The sequence below is a fragment of the Lycium ferocissimum genome, chromosome 8 (genome assembly GCF_029784015.1).
Source record: "Lycium ferocissimum isolate CSIRO_LF1 chromosome 8, AGI_CSIRO_Lferr_CH_V1, whole genome shotgun sequence".
NCBI classification, from domain to species: Eukaryota; Viridiplantae; Streptophyta; class Magnoliopsida; order Solanales; family Solanaceae; genus Lycium; species Lycium ferocissimum.
In genome coordinates this window covers 37,831,102-37,857,114 of record NC_081349.1, presented here as the reverse complement: position 1 = coordinate 37,857,114, position 26,013 = coordinate 37,831,102, and the positions used below count along the sequence as shown (strand labels likewise).

The 26,013-nt window shown below is 34.5% G+C and overlaps 1 protein-coding gene and 2 long non-coding RNA genes across 4 annotated transcripts; all 3 read right to left on the bottom strand.

Annotated features, from left to right (window-relative positions):
• Positions 1 to 9,123: 9,123 nt before the first annotated feature.
• On the bottom strand, positions 9,124 to 10,889 carry LOC132068335 (uncharacterized). Its single transcript, XR_009417375.1, has 3 exons — positions 10,818 to 10,889; positions 10,639 to 10,737; positions 9,124 to 10,296 (listed from the first exon to the last, which is right to left on the bottom strand). It is a non-coding gene; the product is annotated as an uncharacterized LOC132068335 (long non-coding RNA).
• A 2,025-nt stretch (positions 10,890 to 12,914) lies between these two features.
• On the bottom strand, positions 12,915 to 16,502 carry LOC132068333 (conserved oligomeric Golgi complex subunit 2-like). Of its 2 annotated transcripts, XM_059461907.1 has the most exons (3): positions 14,324 to 16,502; positions 13,999 to 14,050; positions 12,915 to 13,272 (listed from the first exon to the last, which is right to left on the bottom strand). In XM_059461907.1, exons 1-2 carry the CDS (start codon positions 16,476 to 16,478, stop codon positions 14,043 to 14,045), a joined length of 2,163 nt encoding a protein of 720 aa, XP_059317890.1. In that variant the 5' UTR covers positions 16,479 to 16,502; the 3' UTR covers positions 12,915 to 13,272; positions 13,999 to 14,042. The 2 variants fall into 2 exon arrangements, with proteins under 2 accessions (XP_059317890.1, XP_059317889.1); XM_059461906.1 differs by having other exon boundaries at positions 12,915 to 14,050.
• Positions 16,503 to 19,265: 2,763 nt separating this feature from the next.
• On the bottom strand, positions 19,266 to 20,822 carry LOC132066901 (uncharacterized). The gene is made up of 2 exons (XR_009416960.1): positions 20,597 to 20,822; positions 19,266 to 20,040 (listed from the first exon to the last, which is right to left on the bottom strand). It is a non-coding gene; the product is annotated as an uncharacterized LOC132066901 (long non-coding RNA).
• Between the last annotated feature and the right edge of the window lie 5,191 nt (positions 20,823 to 26,013).

Genomic DNA, 26,013 nt, shown 5'->3' with positions numbered 1-26,013 from the left:
TGTTAACTATTATAATTTGCATTTTTGGAGAGTCCAACTTTCTGAATCGTTACATTTTACGGAAGAGTCCGAAAGAACATGTGCCGAACCATATATATATGCAATTTAGAATTTTATAAGGTGCTTTCCGCAATTAGATGCGATTAGAAGTTGCGTTTGTTGATGTTATGTGTTATAATAGCATTTTACTATAACAAAAATATATGGACAGACAAAATCGTTATAGAGAGGTTCCACGGCACACAATTAGAAAACTCTTTTACCCCTTGGAGATATCAGAGGCACTAGCTGATTCAGAAATGAGAAAACCCCCCTTAGTGGCTCTTTGAGCATAATATTCAATAGCATGTGGCTGTGGAGTGTTGTTATATGATCTGTTCCTTGTCATTGGTGGCATCACTACTCTGAAAAAAAAAAATCTATGTTTAGTTCTATCAAACAAAAGACAAAAAGAAAAGAAATATATGTACGTTTATGTCACTTATCAATAGTTTGACTCATTTACTTATTAAACTATTAGAAATGACTCATTTATGCCACTCATCAATAGTTTGACTCATTTATGACATCGCCATTAACAAAATGACTCATCCATCATTTCATTAACGTCGATTTTATTATACCAGATATGACACGTGACCCAATTAGAGGTCTACGTCGTTTAATTAAATCAACCCAATTTTAAATCCCAAATTAATTAAAAAAAATCCGACCCATACACCCAATCCACCCGCAACCATCTAGTTGGAGATAACGTATCATATCATATCATATCATATCTGGTACTGTAAAACCAGCGTTAATGAAAAATGGCATGGATGAGTAATTTTGGTAACGGTGATGGCATAAATGAGCCAAACTATTGATGAGTGGCATAAATGAGCCATTTCTGATAGTTCGATGGCATAACCGAAAACTATCGACGAAAATGTTTATAATCGAGCCCATTTACGATAGTTCAATGGCATATTTAAACCTTTTCCGTAATTAAAATGAACATGCATCAGAGTGAAGCTGCAGCAGGAGAAGGGAGGTCAGTTAAACGTAACATCCTTCATCGATTTTTTTCAATATATATAAGTTACGTAAATATTAAATTTAAACACTCTTAACAAAAAATACAGTACCTATGAGAGAGCTCGAATCTCCCCATTTTGTAAGGAGTGAGGAGAGGAATTGGTGTGGAGTTTGCTGCCATATTCTCTAACCTCTCAAATTGATTTTCTTTTCTTGTTTGCTTCATAAAAGTTGCAAGTATTCAAATTTATAGACTAGCAATGCCAATTTTTTTAATGTGTATTCTATTTTCTAATGTGCGAACTTCAAGGGGCAAGTAACATGATGCTGTTCTTTAACGATATCCTAAATAAAATTTTGTATCATTAGTTCTACAACTTGGAAAATAATAATTTTATGACAAGCTGTAATTCATTATTTTGTGGAATAGTTCACATGATATTTTGAATATTAAAAAAAGCTTGAATTGAGTGCCTTTTACCAGTTCTTACGCAACCGGTTTTTTTTCTTTTCGTGGTTTAACGAATTGATAATAAGTTCCTTACTTGAGTTATTATTAATACTTATTATATGATGACTTAAAAGTCGAAATAAAAAATTACTTTAGAGAACTATGATGACTTAAAAGTCGAAATAAAAAATTACTTTTGGTTCTCTAAAGCATTGCACGTTACAGAAAGTCAAATTTCCTGGAATAATTTTTTTGTTTGTTTGTTTTTGTTTTACCTTCGTGTACGATATTCATATTGACGCTTGAATAATGCCAGAGAATCCCACAAGAGTGGTGTGGCGGGGGAGGGGTAAAGCGCTCTCTAATAAAGGCAAATTTGCCTTCATACTTTGAGCTCAAACTCAAGACACTTTACTAAAGATGAAGGAGTATTTAACACTCCAACCTTTGTTAGTACTAGAACAATTACAATACTGAAGATCTTGATAGATGAATAATGAAAATATTTCTGGCTCATTAAAAGTTAATCAAAACGACAACCTAATAGGTCTACTCTTGCTTACATTTATGTGTTTTTTGGGTTATGGAACAAAACACAAACCCTACTCAAACGTTATTCTCTCGGATCCGGAAATCAGAGACACAAAACTGCTCAACAAATTAGAGAAATGAAGGCGTAAAATTAGCTTTTTAGTGTTATTCTCTTTCTGTACATTTAATAAGAAGAAAGTTTTGTATTAATATTATATAAAAGCTGTATACAATGTTGTAGTTGGATTAAATTTCATCCGAATTTCGAAGCGAAACTCAAAATTGTATTAAATTTGTATGAAAGTTGTATACAATATTGTTATAGTTGTATTAAATTTCCAAAAACCTAACATAAATTTTATACGGTTATATACATATTTCATACCATTTTTATACAATTTTCAAACATGAAAAATGTGAGAATTCTGAGCCTTGAATGAGATATGCATATTTCATACAGTTTTCATACACAAAATACTGAGCGAAAATTTTAAGCCTTGAGTGAGATATACGCATTTCATACACAAATTTTGAGCGAAAATTTTCATATATGTTTTGATATCTATTGTTATTTTTATAAACTGAAAAGTACCGTCATATTTTGTAAATACATTCTTATGTATATATACGTCATTCTCCCAAAAATAAAATTAAGAAAAATGACTTTTGATTCTCCAAATGAAGTATTTCTAAGGGGCAATTTGCCCGATTGCCCTTTGTTGGGGGTGGTCTTTAGTTTTTGCCCTTCGCCTAAAATACCCTGAGGTTCTAGGTTCAAACCCCGGGGCTCAGTCATAAAAATTTAAAAAATCGCAAGGCAAAGCTTTACAAAAAGTTCTGCCTTATGCGGCAGACTTTGCCTTAAAGCATAATTAAAAGTCCGCAGGAGAGGGCAAAACTTTGCCTTATAAGACAAACCTTTAGTTATACCTTAAGGAAAAGTTCCGCCTTATAGCGCATACTTTTAGAGTATTAGTTGTGCTTTAACTAAAAGTCTGCCTCATAAAGCAGAACTTTTCCTTAAGGCATAACTAAAAGTTTGTCTATAACGCAAAGTTTCGGCTTATGGGGCATACATTTAGTTATGCCTTAACTAAAAGTCTGCCCCATAAGGTAGAACTTTTCCTTAAGGCATAACTAAAAGTTTGCAATATAAGGCAAAGTTTATGCCTTAAGGAAAAGTTCCGCCTTATGAGGTAGAACTTTTCCTTAAGGCATAACTAAAAGTTTTGTCGTATGGGGCAAACTTTTAGTTATGCCTTAAGGCAAAGTATGCTGCATAAGGCATAACTTTTTGCAAAGCTTTGCCTTGTGATTTTTTTTCTTTTGACTGAGCGGGGGTTCGAACCCAGAACCTCAGGGTATTTACGGTCGCCTTTTCAAGCGAACGGCAAAACTTAAAGACCAGCAATTTGAGGGACAAAGTTTAAAGACCTCCCCAAAAGAAGGTCAATCCGCGCAAAAAAATGATTTCTAAGCGGGTTCGAAGGCCTATTGAATCAACCCATTAGGGTACTTTAGTGTGGATTGTGCCGTGGATTACTCCTAGCCCTTAGAATCTACAAAAAGAGTTGCCCCCATTTCTGAAAATCTTAAAAAGTTTCAAGAGGATGAGCAAGATGTGATTGAGTACTTTCCACAAAATCTCGAAATAAAATGTTACTCGAACAAGTAAAAGTTCTGTCTTGATCCGCGCAAGGAAAACATTTCTCTTCTATATTAGTACATATTTAGACAGAAGGGTAGAGCAATTAAATTATTCATAGTGATCACTTAAAGCAAGAGAGAGGCACATTGAGCAAAACTATCTTTGTTCTCCTTGATCGGATGAATCGAGGATCCAAATCATAAATGAATTTCTAAATGAGATTAATCTTTTTTGTGACAGATAGTATAAAAAATCACCAGTCTTCTTTTTCTAATCATAAATTTCTCAGCTAAAGCGTATTTTATAATGCAAAGCTCATCATTATCTTATGTAACTTAAGAGTATATACTAGTCGGGCCAGTAAATTCTAAATGTAACAAGTTGTGTATCGAGCATCTTCACTTTCTATCCTTTTCATTGAAATCTTTTCCATCTTTTTATTTGGCAATAGCATGAGAAGAGAATTCAATGGAGAAGATCGAAGTGGCGATGATAGATATGCAATAATATTTAGGATATCGTTAAAGATACAAAATTTATGAAAATGAGGCCTTAAACCAGATTTCGATTTCAAATAAGCACGATTTCGATTTCAAACAATGAGAGATCTCTATGGGCAATTCCCATAGCTATTTTTTTTTTTTTTTGACAGAGCCAAAAGCATCTGATTTCGTTAAAAAAGGAAAACAAAATGTAGAGGTAAACATCAGCCCCTTGCTCGAAATCATGAAGATTTGTCTTGTATTGAAGAGTTGATTTCAGATCTTGGTAAGAAATGGAGAAATCTTGGTCTGAATTGGAGATCTTTGACTCTCTTGATACATAAACTTGGAAAATCTCTCTCTGAGGTGCTGGATTTGGCAGAAAAGCACAAAGCTTTACTTGAATTAAGAAGGGTAAAATCTGGGCATGATTCACGAAGGCTGAACATGGACCAAAAATGGGCAAGGTGACAAAAACACTTCTGCCATCGAGAGAACAAGAAAAGAGGCGTCTAGGGAAAATGTTAGGGTTTACTAATGGTGGAGGGTTAGTTTAGTCATTTAGGATAGCTAAGTTGGGGTAGACTGGTATTTTCTAATTAACTAGCCAATAAGGGGGAAACACGTGGCAGAGGCATGTGCTGGAAGTGGGAGGCATGTGCTGGTTAATTGAGAGGCGTGTGCCAGCCCTATGCTGTGACCGTTTGGCGCCTTATGTGGCGCTGACGGGGCGCTCGCGTGGCGTCCATATGGAAAGGAGGGTATGAAAATGGGTTGTGTGGATTGGGCTCTCTTTTGGGCTAAAATTAGCCACATTAAGCATCAGATATTATATGAATTGGGCTAGTAAGAAGTCTTTTATCTTGGACTTAAGATGCTTTCTTCCTCATATTTATTTAGGCTTCTAAATTAAGATGAAAGAAACTCTTTAGGTAATTATCTATTAACGCGCGCTAAAATATTATTTAATATAAAATTTAATATAAAAATATACTTATCATAGCTCAAATAAAAATAAAAAATAAAATTATATGATATTGTAACAGATGCGCGATAACATTTTTAAAGTCCGAAAGTAAGTAGTAAAAAATAAATGCGATGCGTTTTCGCGTAAGATGCTAAATAGGAAAGTTAAAAATGATCATGACGATCATAATATTAAGTGAGGGCAATATGATGAAATGCAAATTGTTGTCCTCCGGAGGTCGACTAAGGCTTATTAAACATGTTCTAGTCTTCCTATGCACATGTGCCAGTTTTTTCCTGAATTAGCCGGTCCACACTTCGTGATATAATAGTAGTAGTAGTAGTAGTAGTTGTAGTAATAATAATAATAATAATAATAATAATAATAATAATAATAATAATAATAATAATAATAATAATAATAATAATAATAATAATAATAATAATAATAATAATAATAATAGTAATAATATTAATTTTTAATAATTGATATATATAATAGTAGTAGTAGTAGTAGTAGTTGTAGTAATAATACTAATAATACTAAAAAATACTAATAATAATAATAATAATAATAATAATAGTAATAATAATAATAATAATAATAGTAATAATAGTAATAATAGTAATAATAGTAATAATAGTAATAATAATAATAATAATAAATAATAAATAATAATAATATAATAATAATAATAATAATAATAATAGTAATAATAATAATAATAATAATAATAATAGTAATAATAGTAATAATAATAGTAATAATAGTAATAATAATAATAATAGTAATAATAGTAATAATAGTAATAATAATAGTAATAATAGTAATACTAGTAATAGTAATAATAGTAATAGTAATAGTAATAGTAATAATCATAATCAGAGGAAGAAGAGAGGTATATGGCACAAGTACCATATTCTAGTGCAGTCGGCAATATTATGTATGAATGGTGTGTACACGTCTAGATATTTCACAAGCAGTAAGTGAACGATACATGGCTTGCCCTGGTAACACACATTGGCAGGCTGTGAAATGGATTTTCAGATACTTAAAAGGTACTTCAAACGCATGTTTGGAGTTTGGGAGAAATACTGACTCTTTGGTTGGTTTTGTAGACTCTGATTATATAGGAGATCTTGCCAAAAAAAGATCACTGACAGGCTACGTGTTTTGCATTAGTGGTTGTGCTATAAGTTGGAAAGCTACATTACAAACATGTAGTAGCTTTATCTACTCTTGAAGCAGAATATATGGCGGACGAGGCGATCAAAAGCCTTATGGTTGAAGGGTCTATTTGGTGAACTCAGCTTATACCAAGATGGTATTACCATTTTCTGTGATAGTCAAAGTGCCATTCACTTGACTAAAGATCAGATGTATCATAAGAGGACGAAGCATATAAATATCAAGTATCACTTCATCCGGGAACTATTGTCAAGGAAAGGTCTCTGTTCGTAAAGTCAACACCGAGACAATCCCGCTATGACATGTTTACAAAGCCTCTTCCAGGCAAGTTCAAGCTCTGCTTGAACTTGCTTGCCTTTTATGAAGGATGATTTAGCCCATATGGGCTTTAGCGGAGATAGTGGAGCGAAATCACTATATCACTCAAAATTAGGCCAAGGTGGAGAATTGTAATATGGCCTTCATTTTGATATAGGCATAAGCCTATTAGCAAGAATCCAAGTGGAAGATTGAACTTAGGCACCAAGTTTTAATATGTGTGGTGGATACATTTGTTCATGACATTACCCATGGCATCAAACTTGGAGACCAAGTACTTCTTGCTATAAATTGAAGAGCTTCCCATAGTTGAAGACACACCAAAAACAATTTGAAGAGCTTCTCTTTCTCTGTCTTCTTCTCTTCTTTTAGCGTATTATTGTAAGAGAGTTGTGTGTTGGGAAACACTTGTGTGAACCCTTCTTTGGAGTGATCTTGTGAGGTTATTCTCTTGGGATACTTTTTGGGGTAATTAGAGTATTTACTCTAATTTTGTACTCTCTATTGTACTCTTGTTGACATAGGCCACACTGACCGAACCACGTTAAATTTGTGCCTCATTTATTTTCTTTGCTTGCCGTTGTTATCAACTTCCTATTGTCTTTGTTATTGTCATTATAATGTTATTTGGCTAAATTCCGCATTACCCGAGTTCACTACTAAAAAAATCGGGATTTTCGACCAAAAATTTCGACCACACGAGGTCGAAAAGGCCTTTATTTCGACTAATTTTTCGACCACACGCGTAGGTCGCTAACAGGTAGGTCGAAATTTTTTTTCGACCACACGTGGTCGCAATCACATTCTACCGAAATTAAGGGAAAATTATTTTCAACCACATGTGGTCGAAAAATTATTTTTATATTAAATTATATATTTAACTTTTTCGACTACGTGTGGTCGAAAACACTATTTATATTTAAATATATAAAAAAATATTTTCACAATTTCGATCACATGTGGTCGAAATTGTAAATTGGGCCCAGATTTTCGACCACATGTGGTCAAAATTGTGAAATATCTGGGCTAACTTTCGACCACCTGTGGTCGAAAATCTGGAAAAAATATTCGAGCATTTGTCTGTTTTTGACATCCCACCTGCCAATTTTCAAATAACCAAATTCATCAACCAAAACAGTCATCCAATTCATCAACAATGCAACACAACAACCATAAACAATGTTCAAACACTTGAACACTTAAACATTGTCCATTCAAACACTTAAACATCATAAACTACGTTCAAACACTTAAACATCTTAAAATTAAAAGTATTTCTAATTCGAATTAAAACTACATTCAAACTCTTAAACATAATATACATATCCATTTAAACATAGCCGAATTAGAATCCAAAAGCACACTAATCAAAAAGGTCAACGTTCGGTATTAGAGACATGATCCGTATCCTCCCTAACATCCTGGCCTCCGAGGAATTAAGTGTTCTTGTTAGCAGGTCAACTTGATGCTTCATAGCTTCATACTCCTTAGGATCAACTTCCCCATCATCAGCAGCACCTACGACTTCAAGGGCCGACGGGTATCGACGAAAGGCTCCATTGTTTGCTGCATAGGAAAGTCCAGCATTAAGACAACCGCTTTAAATTGATGTACATTTAATTATGCTATTGACTACTAGTACAATACTAAACAAAAGTAAATTGATCTTATCCACAAATCTCTAAACTAAGAGTAGAGTTTTGGTTTTAAAAAATAAAATATAATAAGATTACCTCTGTAGGAAATAAAAAAAATAGCTACCAAATGTAGCATGCTAACATGGCTCAGCTGTATAGAGGAACGGGACTAAATCCAGTAGTGAATTCAAAAATGTCACATATGGGATTTGAACCTGTGACTTAAAGTAAGTTTGAACCCCCTTTGCCACTTTACCAGAATATTACTCATTTAAGGGGATTCAACAGCTTATGTAACAAAAAAAAAAAAGTAGTTTTACTTTTAAACCTACCACAGTGTAATTTTTCAGCGAAGGTGATTCAATTGAACACCCTTTCTATAAGCTACCTACGCCCGAGTCAAGAAATGAACTGATAAGAAGATGATATTTGGAAGTTGATTCAGGAACATGCTCAATTATCTTCTCAATACCTGATGTTTCCACACTTCTTACAAAGATCTTAACCAATCCAAGTGATTTCATATTTCCTCCTTTACCAAAATTAGGAAAACATGGAACAATGAAACAGGTAGTAATTTCACCAATTAACAGTACAGTGACAGTGCAACAAGAGGAACCAGCATTAACTTGTGTCATACCCCACTTTCATCATATATACTCTTTTCGAAAGTTCTAGTGCCTCTCCCTCTTTGCATTGTCATCTACAATTTAAAGTTCCTCTACGATATACTAGATGGTGTGTGCCCGCGCAAGGCACGGGCGTAGGCCAGCAATTATTGTTTATATGTGTCGTTTAATTATTGTAGAATATAAAGATGAGAGAAACAAACTTAACTTAGAACTTTGTTTCTGCAAAAGTAATGATGAACGACATATGGGCTATAAAGTAAGTATGGAACGTCTTTGTCAATATACCATCAAAGAATGTCTAAAGCAAATGCGTTAGGAGATCAAATTGCTTGGTCAAATTTTGAATCCAAACTTCAAGCTAAATTTGGAAGCTGAAGAGCTACTTGACTCTTTTCCACAAAGGAAAATCATAGCATTTGTCTCAAAGTTAAGTCTAACACTAACCAGCCTATTAGTCTACCAAGAGAATTACCAAGGAACTAAAGAAGCATCAGGAGCAGCTGACTTCACAAATTTGAGCACACCTCATCTGAAGCTTGTTCAAGGACAGCGCATCATTTCTTGCCCGCAACATCCACATGTGCTCTATGTCTTCTCAAAAGAAGAGCTACCTGTCAACCAAAAGTCAAATCTGTAGGTGTCATTTCCTTTTCCTGTTCTTTTATTTTTGGTTCCAGAAAGGTGTCATTTCCGCTCTAAAATGTAGTAAAGATTACTGGCACTATCTTAACATGGATAAGAAAGGACCATATTTTAATTTCACTGTCGTAATCACAACTCAATCTATAAATCTCTGTTTCATGGATTGGCCTGCAATCCCCTTGTAAGATAAATGGACCAGAGATGATGTACTCTTTGAATAGGAGAAAAAGAAAGGTTCATATACATATACTGTTTCGAAAGGGATGGAGGGTTTGGAAACTTATCCAAGAAAGCATTCAATATATTTTATCAGCAAGCATACCTGCATCAACCAAGTCCTAATACAACAGTTGCTAGACCATGAAACATTATATTCAATAGCTTAGTTTATAGAACAGTAACAGAAAACGTCAGTCTAAGTTCAGTGGACACATAAATTAATTGTAATTATTGCTATACATTGCCAGTGTAACCATGCTTCCATGAATAGTGAGAGAGTTTTTATTCGATGTATAAATATAAGTGACAAGATATTCTTTCTCTAGAAAAGACAATATGGCAGATTGTTCATATTTCTGCTTATCTGCTGGATAATATATGCAATATAAATGCGAGAAGTTCACCAGAACCTTTTGGCAGTAGATAAAAAACAAAACTGAGTTTTGTGAGGCATTTTCAAGAGTGAAGTAATAGATGATTGCCGAGGAATTATATGCTTATGAAACTCAGCCCCTGACAAAGAGTTGAACTGGTTTTCTTTCCCATCTTGTGTCTGCTACCAAACTGTAGATGAAGTAACGGACTCAATTAAAGAAGAGTGTTCACCTTCTTCCACAAAAGAGCACTCAGTTATAGAAGAAGTAATTTTTTTTAATTTTCTTCTTTTAATTTTTCTTCTATCACCTAAACCATCACTGATGCTCAAAAGAAAATGTTCTCTTTTTCAATCTCAAAAGCTCTAAAATACAAAAAGCTGGCTTTTAAAAGTTCATCCTAATCTATTTCTTAACTCTTTTGACTTCAAAATTATAATTTAGTAAGTAGTTACTATTCAGTAAGTAGTGAGACAGAAAAACACAACAATCATTGTTACAAATAAAAGGATACCTTTTGGGCTTAAAGTACCTTATAATGGTCAAGCAGCCGTGATCTTTTCACCTTGAGTGCGGGAATAACTAAATCTATTGCCCCGTTAGAAGGATTTCGCTCCATATGAACCTGAAGCTATGCAATTATTTTTTCAGATTAGAAAAAGAATTGAGCAGAAACATAGAATGCAGGAAATTGAAAACCAATATTCATACTTGATTTGTTGGGCAGTGTTGTTGGGTCCAGCCAAAATGTAATTACACGCCTTCATCTTCTTGCATAAAGATTCAATTTTTCTCCTTCACTGTAACTTTCAAAAAAGCAGTAGATTCAAATTTAGCATGCTGAAAAATACTCCCGCAATGTTATCATGTGAAAACCACAAATATTCCACATAGTTGAATAGAATAACTGCTAGAATGGACTGCAACATGAGATATCAATACTTAGGTTGTTCCCACAACTTACATTAAACATGTTGCTTCAAAGAAAGAAGGAATGTAAAATATGCCCACTAACTCCTGAGGATGTTCGCCTTATGTTAGAGCACTTGGTTTTGATAATAATGTTCATATTTATATAACATCAGGGGAAATCTTTGGGTTAAGAAGATGTTGGCTCCTCTCAAGGCTGGCTTTCCAAATTTTGGTGCCAAGGAGCAAGGATGAACTGGCACCACTGTCTTCCTTTTCTTCAATTTCAATATTTCATTCTATTTCAATTCAAATCCCTAAAAAAATAACATAATATAAACTCCAAAACAACTATTGAACACTAAATAAAGTTATCAAATCTACTAAATATAGAAGGTAATGTAACTGATAACATGGTATTGAAATACAAGTTTGAGCACTAGTTCAATTTGGGGGTTGTGTTCATGAGATTGAGGAAGAAAAAAAAATACCTGAGCTGGCGGCGTCTGGTGGCGACGATTGCTGGTCGGAAACAGCGGCGGCATCTGGTGGCATTGACCGTCTAAGGAGGGGGTGGGGCAGTCGGGTGGTGGGATGGTAGAGAGAGGAGAGGGAGAGAGAAGAGAGTGAAAGAGAAGGGGGAAAATGAAAAGAAAATTAAAGAGATTAGATCTGGTCTAAATCTTTTGAAATTTTCGACCACATGTGGTCGAAAATAATTAAGTCAGATTTGACCGACTTTGACTTAATTATTTCGACCATATGTAGTCGAAATTAGATTTTTATTTTTATTTTTTAATTATTTTATATATATATATATATAATTTAATTATGATAAAATGTTTTTTTCCCATTTATTATTTGTATAAAAATTAATTTCGACCACACGTGGTCGAAATGCATTTTTCCTATTAAAAAATCGACCCGGTGTGGTCCAAAATTCTATAAAAAATTAAATTCTTCAAATTTCGACCGCCCGTGGTCGATTTTTTTTTTCGACCAAAAGTGTGGTCGAAATTTTTAGGTCGAAAATGCCCCTTTTTTTAGTAGTGGTTCTCGATCCTAACATCATTTGAGGGCGCACCCTCCTTTTTCTGTATTGAGTGCGTATATCCAGCGACAATGGGCAAAGCATGTCATCAAGAAGATATCCATGCTAAAAAATGGGATTATCTTGGTACGCTTTGACTCGGAAATTGGGGAGAATGAAGTCATACAGGGAGGAATTCATCATTTTGATAATAAACCCTTCATATTAAAGACACAGAATGAAGATATGGAGTTCACTAGGGATGAGCTATACACTGTGCCCATTTGGGTGAAGCTCCAGGACTAGATTTCAAGTACTGGAGCCTTAAAGGACTTAGCAAGATTGGCAGTTTGGTGGGAAAACCACTAATGGTGGATCAAAACACTGAAAAGAAGTTTGGTTTGAATTTTACAAGGCTATTAATTGAGGTAGGGACGGATGCTGCTTTACCAAATATAATATGTTTCAGGAATGAGCGAGGTGATTTAGTTGAGCAAAGAGTCTTGTAAGATTGGAAACCTTCCTTATTTAAACACTGCAAGAAGTATGGGCATAGTGAGGCTGACTGTAGGAAGAGGAAGCAAACTCTTTATAACTCCTCCTAAGCTACAAGATGAGAGTAGGACTCAGACTCAACCAGGAACTAGCTTAAAAGCACCATCAAGAACTGTACAAGCTCCATGAGTGCAAAGTAAACCAAGTGCAGCTGATAATAGAGTGGGGAACAATGGGGAAGGAGATGCAGTCTCTATTCCCGGAAACAAAGGGTAACAGAACAATGCGGAAGGAGTAAGCAGAAATAATAAATGTGAAAAATTAACTACATACATAAAGAAATTTGAGTTTAAAAAAAGAAAGGAGAAAAAAAATCAGAATTAAAGCCATTCACTAGCTCAACTATGTGTGTAAAACATGTACTTTGCCATGTCCTGGCATGTTTATGAGACACTTTTGTCAAATTCAAGTGTCTATCTGGTCATTAAGTTGGAGTGTCTATCTTACAAAACATTAAGGGGCTATCTAGGTATTTAGCCAAATATTAATGAGCTACAACTCTATGCAATGATCAGTCAGCACCAAAAGTAACCCAAACTCTTACAAAAAAATTAAAGGAGAAACAAGAAATAACAGAAACCAAGAAAAGAAGCAAGCTATGTAAGTGCAAAATATTAAAACTGGAGCAACTTCTAGAACTGTGCCGAGCTTGAGGTCAATCTTCTTCGAGTCCTGTCAAATGTTTAGATTTAAATTACAAAATCAACTAAAATGTAGAAATTCAGTAAAATAAAATTCGGACTCGGTAAAGATTAATAAACCATATTGGCAGTCTGGGCAAGGATATAGGCAGATTAATTTCAATTATACGCCATAGGATTCAAAGAGCTATTCTGTGACATGACATAGCAATTGTCAATCTTGGATGCTGAATTTATATGAAGATACAATATAAGAGCCCGAGTTTGCGTAATGGGTCGTTCGCGTTGCATCAGAAGGAAAATGTATCGACATCTTTTCATTTATCAAATATCATGAGAAACTTGCAATGGATGACCAAATAGACTGATAAATCAAATCAGGCAATTCAAGCACCATACCAAAAATCTGAAGAAGAAAATATTAAATATTTAAAGTTACAACTCTCAAGATTCAAGAGAAAAACAGAAATATCAAACTTAGAAACGTTCATTAGAGCTACTCTCGCTGTATATGCAAGTTTAGACAACATATCATCGCACTAAACAACACAAAGCCCCAACTGTGATAAACCAATAAGAACACCTATCTAAGTCAAAGACGACATTAAGTAATGAGTACAACGCACTTCACACTTGGTAGTGTTACTATATTCAACCCAAACAAAACAGGCTATGTCAACCAAATTTAAATAATCACAAAAATGAATTTAGCGTATGCGAGGGAAGATATGAAAATGAATTCAATATATGGAAATACCTGGAAGTAATTTCCAGTTTTCCACGCGTTGGGCAATACTCTCTTCAATTCTCTGTAAAGTGGGAATTTTCAATTCTTTTCTCCAAAATGGATATAAGGTAACAGATGAATAATATTTTTGCCATTCTTTGCTTTTAGTGTGTTTGTTTTTTCTCTCTATTTATGATAGAAAATGAAGCATAATGCTTTGTTACTACCAAAAATGAAGTAAACTCATATACAGAATTTTTAAAGTAGAATAACAGCGTAGTTTGAACCTTACCTATGTAATGTTGATGCGGAATATGTTATGCAACTTTCGAGATACTGAAAAATGAACTCTTACCAGGAGCAGGGGCAACACATTGCCATAATGATTGATAAGGCGGAATACTAGCTGCATCCACTCCAAGTAACGAAAGGCTCCGTGCATATTCCTGAATATCAAGAAACAATTGCATGCAGATCTTGTCGGTATCAAACAAATTGTGATCTGAGACATCTGAGCTTGCTCCGGCACGTCTTTGAGCACCCAAACGTAGTTTTTGAAGAGAAGATTCTGTTCTTCTACTCATATTGACAAGCTCCGAAGCTAAATCATTGTAACGTCGAGTTATTTCCAAAGCAGCATCTTGCAAGAGCTCATTCCTTATCTCATTTGTTAGACACGTAGCAGCCCTTTCTCCATCCAAAAATTCCTTTAACGGACGTAATACCCCGGTAACATACGGAGAATGCCTGACTGGGAGAGGCTTATTAGTCATCCTGTAAGTAGCTGTTATTCCTTTCAACTGCCTCAAGTCCTCTACAGATTTCTCAACTATTGTCTCAATTATTGCACTCATCACAATTGGCAAAAGGCCCTTCAAGGACTTCCCACCTTGTAAAATGCTCTGTTTTACAAAATCACAAACTTCAACAGGGCACGACTTGAGCAACTCAAGTATCTGTTCAAGGTAATCGCCACATATTTCCTCCACCAAACGGTTCAAATCGTGAACTACGTACACTAAATCATCAGAGCTTGCAGAAATAGCCCATTCAAATCCCGGGTTTGAGCCCGCATTACCAGCTTCACGAGCAGCCAATCCAGCAGATAACCAGTTAGAGAATCTGGCCATAAGTTGCAAAGACAAACGCAAGAACTTGTCCGAGCAAGAGAGGACAAGAACATCATTCCTCCAGCAAGATCTCAAGCACTCTAAAAGAGACGTAATCTGCTTCAAAATCAAATCTTGAGGCTTCCTCTGGTCAGACCCCACCGGGGCCAGACCAGCAACACTAAGTGCAGAATCAAGAGCCCCAGCTATCTCCTGGAACCTCAATGAGAAATAAACACCCACATTCCATGGCTTCATGAAATCAATATACGCAGCTTCAGACCGAAATTTGACTACTTCTGATCGCGAGGGACAGTAACCTTCTAAATGTGCCAAGAAATCCAAACTCGCTTTGTAATTTTTCAGGAAAACAGTAGGCCTTCCCGGAGAAAACACCACTGGTTTTCCTTTCTGGATAGCAGAATGAACTTCCTTTAGTATAGAATTCGCAAGGAAACTCGAAACATGTAGACCCGAGTTCTCGATAGACGATATATCCAACAGAAACTTACAATCATCCTCAATATATTTCTTGATCTTAACATAATCCTCCTCAAGTTCTCCCCCAACAACTCCTCCTCGAGACCCCTTTTCCGGAATAACTTTTTCGATCAACGGACCCACAACAGTCGATCGAAAAGTCTCCTCAGCATTCTTAGTATTATCAATCGCAGCATACGCACGTAAACAGTTATAAATCGCATTCTCATCCCTATACTCAAGTCCATCAACAAGACAACATCGTAAACTCGTATCCAACAACAAACTCGCATTCGTTATCCTCTTCTCCATATTCTCAATAAACGGCATATCTTTCGCATTCCTAATATAAAACTTCAACCTATTCATTTCACTAGCGATCCTTTCCAAAAGCATACTTTGTGTTTCCCTCACATTATCATTATTATTATCATTATCAGATTGTCCACGTGGCAATTCTTTAATTAATTTCTCAACTTTAGAAACAACATGAAAAGTATCAAGCAATAATTCTAATACCTCTCTAGCTTCACCTGCATTAGCTCTTTGTTGAAGCCGATTTTGCAAATCAGAAAGCGATTTTTCAACGGCGTTGCGAAGATGTTCAATTTTCTCTCTAATTTCAAGCAATGGAGCACGCATACGCACAATTGAGGAATCAACGTCGATTAATTTGGTACTTAAGCTAACGAAATCGACGTAATCGCGATTAATGAGATCGCGTTGGAGAGATGTGAAGTGCGATTGGAGTTCAGTACGGAGAGTTTCTAAGGGGACGAAGGTGCGTAAATCGGAGATGTAGTTTTCGGGATCGAAATTTAGGGATTGGAATAAATTAGGGTTCAGCCATTGTGGTGGATTCGGGTCACCGAATATATCTGTAGGGGAACCTAGTGGTGGTGGTGATTGAAGATCTTGCATTTTGTTTGTATGGATTTGAGTGAAATGTTTGTGTGTTTTTTCTGGATTTTGAAGAAGACCATCTGTAATGAAATGGTGAGAAAATGCAAAAATGGTCCCTTATGTTTCTGAGTAGGTTCAAAATAGTCTTTAAACACTTTTGGTCATTTAAGTTTGTTAATACTTATGTTTCAATACTTTTGGTGGTGCTCAAATTTTGTCCGTTAGATTTGTCTATCTTTTTGTGTCTAGATCTTTTACGTTGCATTTAGACGTACAATTTTTGGTCCTTTTCTAGAGTTTTCTCTATTGTTTTTTATTAATTTAGTTATATTTAGTCTATCTTTTTGTGTCTAGTACAGTTTTTTTTTGCGCTATTTTTGGTCCTTTTCTAGAGTTTGATGCAATTTTTCGTAGTTTTAGTTATTTTACTAAATCTTTTTTGTTATAGTTCATGAGATTTTCCTAGTGTTTTTTAATAAATCTTTTTTTTTATATAGTCTAGGATTTGATTTGGGAATTTTTCTATTGTTTTTTATTAAATCTTTTTTTATATAGATCCCGTCAACAAATAAAAGTTCATTAATATTTGATGCAGATTAAAAGTGTTACTTTTAGCACACTTAAGAAACCAAAATTGTCCAAATACTTTAGGAACTATTTTGAACCTGCTCCAAAAATAAGTTTTTGTCATATTTATTTAGTACTTTTGTTTGGATTGAGAGTTGTGTTTTGAGGAAAATGTGAAATGAAAATTTCAATACAAGAGTTTATGAAGACATTTTAATTCCAAAATGGTGCTTGATGTATGATTTGGTTGCATTTGATCCTTTAACATACAGACATAATGAATATGGTCAATATATTTTTAAGAATTGCAATTTATACAATATTAGCTATTTTTTTGGTCCTTTTCCCTTTAAGTTTGTTAAAAGTTTGAATATACTTTTGCAATTTTTCAAATTATGTCTCTTACAATTTTAGTTATTTTTAGTCTATATTTTTGTGTCGTAATTTTTCAGCGCAATTTTTTTTATGTTTTTTTGTGTCCGTGTAGTTTTTTGTGTCTAGATGGAACTTTCCTAGTATTTTCTTATTAATTTTTTTTTTATATAGTTTTTGTCTAATTTTTTGTGTCCTAGTTTTGTTTTTTAATAAATCTTTTTTTTTATATATAGTTCCTAGCCGATAGCGTTCGTTAATATTTGATGGAGATTGAAGATCTTGCATTTTTGGGTGTTTTGTTTGTATGGATTTGAGTGAAATGTTTGTGTGTTTTTTGAGAAAATGCGGTCTGGATTTTGAAGCAGACGGATTTGTAATGAAATGGTGAGACTTTGTTTAGGATTTGATGGAATTTTTCTATTGTTTGTTATTAAATCTTTTTTTATATAGATTTGACGGGATCTTACATTTAGACGTAATTTTGTCTAACAAATAAAGTTCATTAATATTTGATTTGATGGGATTAAAAGTGTTACTTTTAGCACACTTAAGAAACCAAAATTGTCCAAAACGTACTTTAGGAACTATTTTGAACCTGCTCCAAAAAATAAGGGACCATTTTTGTCATTTTCTCTCTATTTATTTAGTAGAGATTAGCTGGGTAAGAGACTTTTAACGAGAAAAGCAGCATTTGTTTGGATTGAGAGTTGTGTTTTGAGGAAAATGTGAAATGAAAATTTCCAATACAAGAGTTGAGTATGAAGACATTTTAAGGAGAATGTGACCAAAATGGTGCTTGATGTATGTGATTTGGTTGCATTTGATCCTTTAACATACAGACATAATGAATATGGTCCTTAATATATTATGTTAAGAATTGCCTAATTTTGATCCTATATACAATATTAGTAAAGGCAATTAAGCAGCAAGGAGCGGAGCTCACATGTGTGGGTTCGACTAAAACCCAAGTAGATTTTTGTCCGAATTATATATTTGGCTCGCATTTTTTTGTGAGAAAATGGGATCTGGATTTGAAAGACTGGTGTTTGTCAGTTGGTTCAAAATACTCTTTAAAGAGTTTTGGTCCCTTTAAGTTTGTTAAAAGTTATGTTCCAATATACTTTTGGTGGTGCTCAAATTTTAACAAATTATGTCCCTTACATTTGACGGGATCTTATATTTGGAGGTATAATTTTTATAGTTGATGCTATTTTTGGCCCTTTTCTAGAGTTTGGTGTAATTTTTCAGCGCAATTTCTTTTATTTTTTACCTAATTTTTTGTGTCCGGTGTAGTTTTTTGTGTCTAGGACCAGTAGGAATGCTACTAAACATTTCATGGGCTACTCTCCTCAGACTCACTTCACGTCTTCGAGCTTCAGCTATTAGATTCTTAATAGTGATTATAGATATTATTTCTTAATTGACTGTTTTCAAGATTTAGCTTAAATGGACGCAATGATTTAGTTTGATTATCTTAGCTTGATGTTAAATCTCTCCACTGATCTTTTATTTTTACACGTACAACATCTGAAAGTGAAATACAAAAGATCTTTACAGAGTTACATTCCTCTATTCAAATCATAAAAGATGACATTGAACTATTTCTTCATTATTCGATGAATCTTTTTTCAATTCAATTCGATCTAAAATGATAAAATAACACTCAATAGAATTTAAACCTACAACATTCGGTTTTGGAAACGCGAACTACATGGGATTATGAAAAGGCGTTCAGTGACCCAATTCGGCCAAAGCAACTAATCTACGTGTGATAACTTCAATAAAATGTTTGATTTTAAGTTGATTTCAATAATCACTTGGTAAGATATACAAGTTCAGTAAACGTTTTACTATCCGAATATTAAAAAAAAAAAAAAAAAGACCAATAGTACATCAGCTTATTTTCCGAAAGCTCTATGCTATTGCTGTGCCTCTGAATAATGGGGAAATGACAGAAAGCGCATCACTAGAGCAAACCAAGGCACAATTAGCTGCGAGGAGAAAATTATAGTGCACATCAATATAAAACTTAGTATAATAAGTTAAGATCAAAAGAGGGGTTAAAATTGCCCGTTTGACCTTTAGGTCACGAGTTCGAGCCATGAAATCTAATGTTTGCTCAAGGTCAGCTGCCTACATTACACCTCTGATGTTTGCTCAAGGTCGGCTGCCAACTCATACCTCCCACCCCTTAGGTGCGGCCCTTTCCGGACCCAGGGTGACCACGGGATGCTTCGTGCACAGGGCGGCTATATTTCTATAATAAGTTAAAAGATCAAAAGCATTCTCCTTTTCCCTCCTTCAGTATTCCCGCTCTAACAGATTAATTGTACAACTTTTCAGCCCATTTGCGGAGCAGACAGAACATCTAAACAGAAACAATCGTAGCACCATGAGCAGCATTAAGTTGCATAAAAGCACAGGATTCTAGCAGTAACCTCTGTACAAAAGAACAGCTTCTTAGAGTTGAACACAATTCCATTGACATCTGACATCTCTCTGGTTTGAATTATCTACTTGAAGTAATAGCAGCAGAAATTCAAGTAGAACAGGGACTTTGCCATGTTGACAGGTCAGAAAGAAGATCTCGAAGCTGATCAATCAGAAGCTTGAGTTGCTTGTTCTTGTCTACGAGCTCCTGCAATTTAAAGAACAACAGTATGCTTAAACTCTTGATCACATTAGCAACCTGATTTGTTCACAACCGCCACAACCTACTAGAAAGTTTATATGCATGAGCTCATATAAAATACTCTCTACCTTCCATTGAAGACTTTTCACTGACACTAGGGGGGAAACCAGGGACATGAAGCAAAGAAAACATGATTTGACAAAAACTTAAACAATAGGAATATAATTATTTAATTTTTTTATTTGACTTGGATATTAATTATAATACAAAATCACTATAAAAAGTACAGTCACGTTGTTCAGATTTGAGGTTATGAAATATATTGAGACTTCTGAAAGTTTGTTACTGTGAGACATTATGGGATGTCTGCAATGGAAATGTGACATTTGCGGTATACCTCAATGTTTGTTCCAATAAAGACGAAATTACCCAATGGATCAAGGGAGAAATCCGTCATTGTTCAAATGTTGGCATACACATTTGTTTCTCCAACTTCCACCCACCATGCACTCCCAAAAACAATAAAAATCCAAGATATCAAAATTTGATACGTTATCAATACCTTTTTTAATGTAGAGGTGCGGCCCTCTAGCTGCTCAATTTCAGCTTGATCTGCAGCAGATAGTGAACCAGTAGCAGAAGCAGCTTCCAATGCTTTTGCCTAGCTAACATAGTCAGTAAAGAATGTGAAGTATCATACAACAAGTGAACAATTTCCCAGAACGTGCAAGCAAATATAACTTTGTTAACCATGAGACAGAACACAAAGGAGAATTTGACAACTTGCAATTAAATCTAAGGATATTTTTATCACTTTTTTAGGCGAAGAGCAAAAATTAAAGACCAACAAGCGAGTCAAAGAAGCCGCAAAAAGGTGTTGTTTTGCATGTTTGAAATGGTATTATCACCTAACCCCCTGTTTGGATGGTGGTTTCCCGTGGTTCATTAATGTATGGTTTTCTAGGAAACCATATTTGTTTCCATTGTTCGTAAAATTATGTGGTATGGTGTTGTAAACCCGTGGTTCATTCCATGGTTATATAACCATGAAAAGTCCCAATTTTTGAAACCACGGATTTAGTGGTTTTTCCGTGATTACGTATTTTATTTCTCCATTATACCCTCCACCATCCACCCCACCCTCACCCTACCATCCACCCCCACCCCCAACTACCCCACTCCTCTGCCACCCACGCCCACCACCCTAACCACCACCCACTACCCCTCACCACCGCCCAACCCCACCCCACAACAACTCACCCCCACCCTCATCCCACACTACCCACCCCTACCCACACTACCCCTCACCACCACCCAACCCCACCCCACAACCACTCACCCCTACCCTACTACCCACTACCCCCACTCTCATCTCACAATCACCCACGTCACACCACCCACCCCTCCCCCACCCACTACCTACTTATTTTTTAAAGTTTCTATTTTATTCTTTACTTGAGTTTTATTAATATATATAAATTATTTCTAATTAAGAGTTAAGGGTATTTTAGTAAACTTGCAAGTTATTATACGATCACATACAAATAAACCAAACAATACAAATGTTATTAAACCACAACAAACGATACGGTCTATACAAACATTGTATTCATTAATACAGTACAATACAATATAACACCATACTGTAACATACCATACTGTACATTAACGAACCACCGGAAACAACCATCCAAATAGAGGGTAAGGAAATAGTGAACAAATGGAACTACTTTAGAATGTGAACATGAAATCGGAATGACCTACGTACGGAAATCTGATTGCTAAAGAACAACGGCATGTATAACATAGAAAAGAAATTTAGATACTTGCAAATTGCAATCAAATGATTTGACCACAAAAAAGGGAAAAAGGTTTAAGACTCTAGGATTGAATTGACTACTGTTTAGTTAATTTACTTTACTTGGAGAAGGTTGACCAATGTTTAGTTAATTTACTTTACTTGGAGAAAGTTTCAATCAACTACAGTACTACACTATTTAAAAAAGGTTAATTACATTAAATACCACTATAATATGATTCAGTTTAGGATACATACTAATTTTTTTTTAAATTAAATATTTATAAGTAAAATTAAATATACTAACTAAGTATATTGGAATATAATTATTAAAAAAATTAAAATTATAAGTAGTAGGTTTAACATGTGACCGGCCCAACTCAATATATAAGGGTAAGAGGCCTTGTTCACTTCGTCTTGGGTCATTTGCACTTTTTCCCTATTTTGCCCTCAAATGGGTTGTTTTTTTTCATTTTTGTCATTTCAAATGGAACTTATATCAAAAGGGGCATAAGTGACGCTCATAACATCCACAAGTTACGCCAGCTCTTTTAATGAACTTATGCCACATTAGGCATTGTTTTTTTTTTTTTTTCATTTTTTTAAATTTATTTCATAAGTTTGATTTTGAAGGCCAAAAATTAAAGACCGGTCCATTTGAAGGACAACCGTGCAGTTAATACCTTTGTCTTTCTCATCATTGTATTTCGATATTATTCTTGTTGTTATGTGCTTCATCCGTTGTGTCCGAATCAATTTGCTATTCGAAATTCACTCTTTGAAAATTGATGGATGATAATATACTTAAATAATATTTAATGCCTATTAATTAATTCCTTCATCTCAAATTATCTGTGATAATTCTTTTTTACAAGCCCCTTAAAAAACATTAATTAAAAGAATTTTTTTAATCCTTAATTAGTATTTGAACACCCATAACCGTTATAATCATAACGTTGTAACTTTTCACCCCTATTAGCCAAAGACAGAGCCATAATTTCAGTAGATGTCAAAATATAAAGAAGTAAACATACGAAAAAGTTAAGAGGATTTACAATATAACATATATGCATATTTTTTTTTTTTTTTACTTATCTACAAAATGTAATTTTTTAACGAGAGAGTGTCAATTACACTCCTTCGACAAGGGAAGGATCCACCATTGTTATTATCTCTCATGACTCCATATATATCGAATAACTTTATTTACCAAACCTACTCAAATAAGAAAACAATCACCTACTATATTTTTACTCTATTAAAAAGTTGTTACTGAAGCCAGCTTAAAATCAATTGGGAAGTCAAAATTTCTTTAATGATCTCAATTAGATCCTAAAATGATCCAAACTCTTGGCCAAAAAATTTAGCTGATTAAAAAAAAATTCAGTCCAAAGGACAATGGTGTGGTTCGTAGAGTTATCTTCCTTTTTTTTTTTTTTTTTTTTTTGGGTACTTGGAATCCATGGTGAGGGCCACATGTATAGTTTTGCACTAATGTTGGATTTGACAAAATATCATTGCTGGGTCCTTCTTTGGCAATTTGTGTGTCCTGGACTCATTCTAAAGACATGGCCCATGGTGATGTAGCCCAAGAAGGAGACAATTGGGCCTACATTTCTCATTTGAAGACAATCTGTTGTCTAAAATTTTTGCATCTCATTGACACTGGACCCCTTACTCCACCTTCCATCTTGTACTATGGTCTCAATTATGTTTATTAAAGTTCCCCCCACAAAAAGAAAATTAATTTTAAAGAGAAAAAAGGATGTTTGGTCTCATCTCTCTTTGAAATTTCAAATGAAAGATGGGAAGAAAACAAAAGGCCAAAGATAAGATGATGGTGCATATACACACCTTTCAAATGTTTTTAATTGATTCATATTTTTTGGAATAAATGTATTTTTCAAAGGTAGACATACAACACATTGAAAGTGGTATAAAGATAATAACATAGTCGCGGTATAACTAATTACATGACTGAATCTTGATATAAAAAATCAACCAAACATGATATAAAAATAATCCTACAGTGTTTCCGTGAGTAATTTCCGAAGTGGTTAATCAAGAGAGTAATTTTCAGAAAAAATGCGGAGGCGTGAAACGGAGCGTGAAACGGAGCGTTTTACTTAGTTTGACTCTCACCTTCCATGTTTACCTCAAGGCGTTTTGCTAGTGCTCCGCCCCGGAGCGGGTCCCAAAACTGTGTTTTAAAACAGCTCAAAATATGCTTTAGGTATACTCAAAATATCATCCCTAGCCAGAAACAGCTAGATCTAATATGCTTATGATGGGAAAATGTTGTTGAAAAAGAGAGATGAAATGGTTCATGGCTTCATGCCATGTGATGGAAGTGTTTTAAAAAGGATAACAAATTCGATCAGTACATAAAAGTTAGTGGAATACTATTCTCAATCTAGATATAAAGATAAGTTGTTGATGTTACGTAATGATCAAAAGTTCCTAACTTTGGTTAAACTTTCACTTAACCAATGTAATTAAACTCTTTCCTTCAATATTCAAAGCCATCCAAAAGCATCATAGTAGAATCTCCAACTCATTCATCATAAGAATCGACATTTTTTTTTTCTTTTGACAATTGAAGAAGATAAAATTCAACTTTTGAAGCAATTTATTTGTCCCTTTGGAATATTTTTGGGATGAGAGGATAGGGTTAATAACGTTCATCAGGAACTGTTTAATTCCTAGCGATGGGGTGGACGGAGATTTACCTGCAAAGCCAAGATTTTCATTAGGGAATCCAAAAATATGAGAAAGCAAACACACGAAGAATATAACGGAATTCAACATATACTCTATATACATAAAAATAATTTTAATCATATATATAATGTAATATCTAAACCCTAAAATCCCCTCGGGTCTCTAACTCCGCCCTCAGAATTTCGAGGGGAATTTAATGCCATAATTTTATTAGTGGTTCTTCTTAATTATGTTTAAAACTTGGGACCACAGACATGTAGATATGTTTATGCAGAAAATTAAAGAGCATGATCAAAGCAAGATAAAAGAAGAGTTATAAAGGGAAAGCAAGACGATATCTCCATCCTAATATTAATCCACTTTAATTCAGATGGAAAATGGATTTGATGTTAATCTGGGCAAGTGAACAGAGTCATACGGTATCTGTTCTTATTGGCGCAACCAGAAATTTCGCTAAAATTGTTCAACATTTAATATATATGAAAATGAGAAGTAATTCTTGATCTATATACACATGAGAAGTTTTTCGGCAAAAGATATTAAACTAACCATGTGGCTCCGTTACTACCTGTGCTGCTTAGAGGTAACAAATATATTAATATCGAGATACATGTAAACTGGCTCAAACATTACCAAATAAAGTTTATGTGTGCTTTCACTTTGACTTACATGGTCTCTAGTGATGCTTCATGAGGTTTCTGGAAGAGAAAACAGCTTCGCTAGAAGACCTTAGGATTGTCTCTGCCATATATAGATGTGTTCATCAGAGCTCCAAAAGGAGGTGTCCAAAGGGATAGCATGATCCAAATTCAGTATTTTTTTTTCCTTGAATTAATAGAAAATAAAAGAAAGCCATGTTGCTCGAATTCTTCGAAAATATCGTCACATCTATATCGAATCCTGCAAAAATATATTATTTGAAGGAAACGAGACGCAACCATCAACATTATTGAAGAGTTCGAGCAACATAAATAAAAAGTGAATTGGGATCAATGCGATCCCTTTGGACGCCTCCTTAAGTTGCTGTCAAAATCAAGAAACTTTATCTTCATATCTTGTTTCTTCTTCTTCTTCTTCTTCTTCTTCTTCTTCAAGGTTCAAACATATTTTGGAGAGAGAGGAGAGTGGAATTTTTGGGTGGAGACACAAGAAAGTGGCCAAAGAGTGAGTTAATATAAAAGAAAACAACAAGTGCTTTAGCAACATTGAATTAAATGCTAGTAAAAATTAGTCTACACTTAATTTATAGTCTTTCAGATTTTTTTTTGGCAAATTATTAGGAGAATTTTCTTGCCTCCCCGTAAAGGTAATTCTTTTAAATTAGTAGACCCCATTCCTTAACAAACCAAACAGACACATGGGAGCAATGTTTTACAATAGTGGGTCACCATCCCTTCCTAGTCAATTATTTATTTTGTCACTAATGGTTGCATGTGATGGGTGGTTAGTATCCCTTCGTT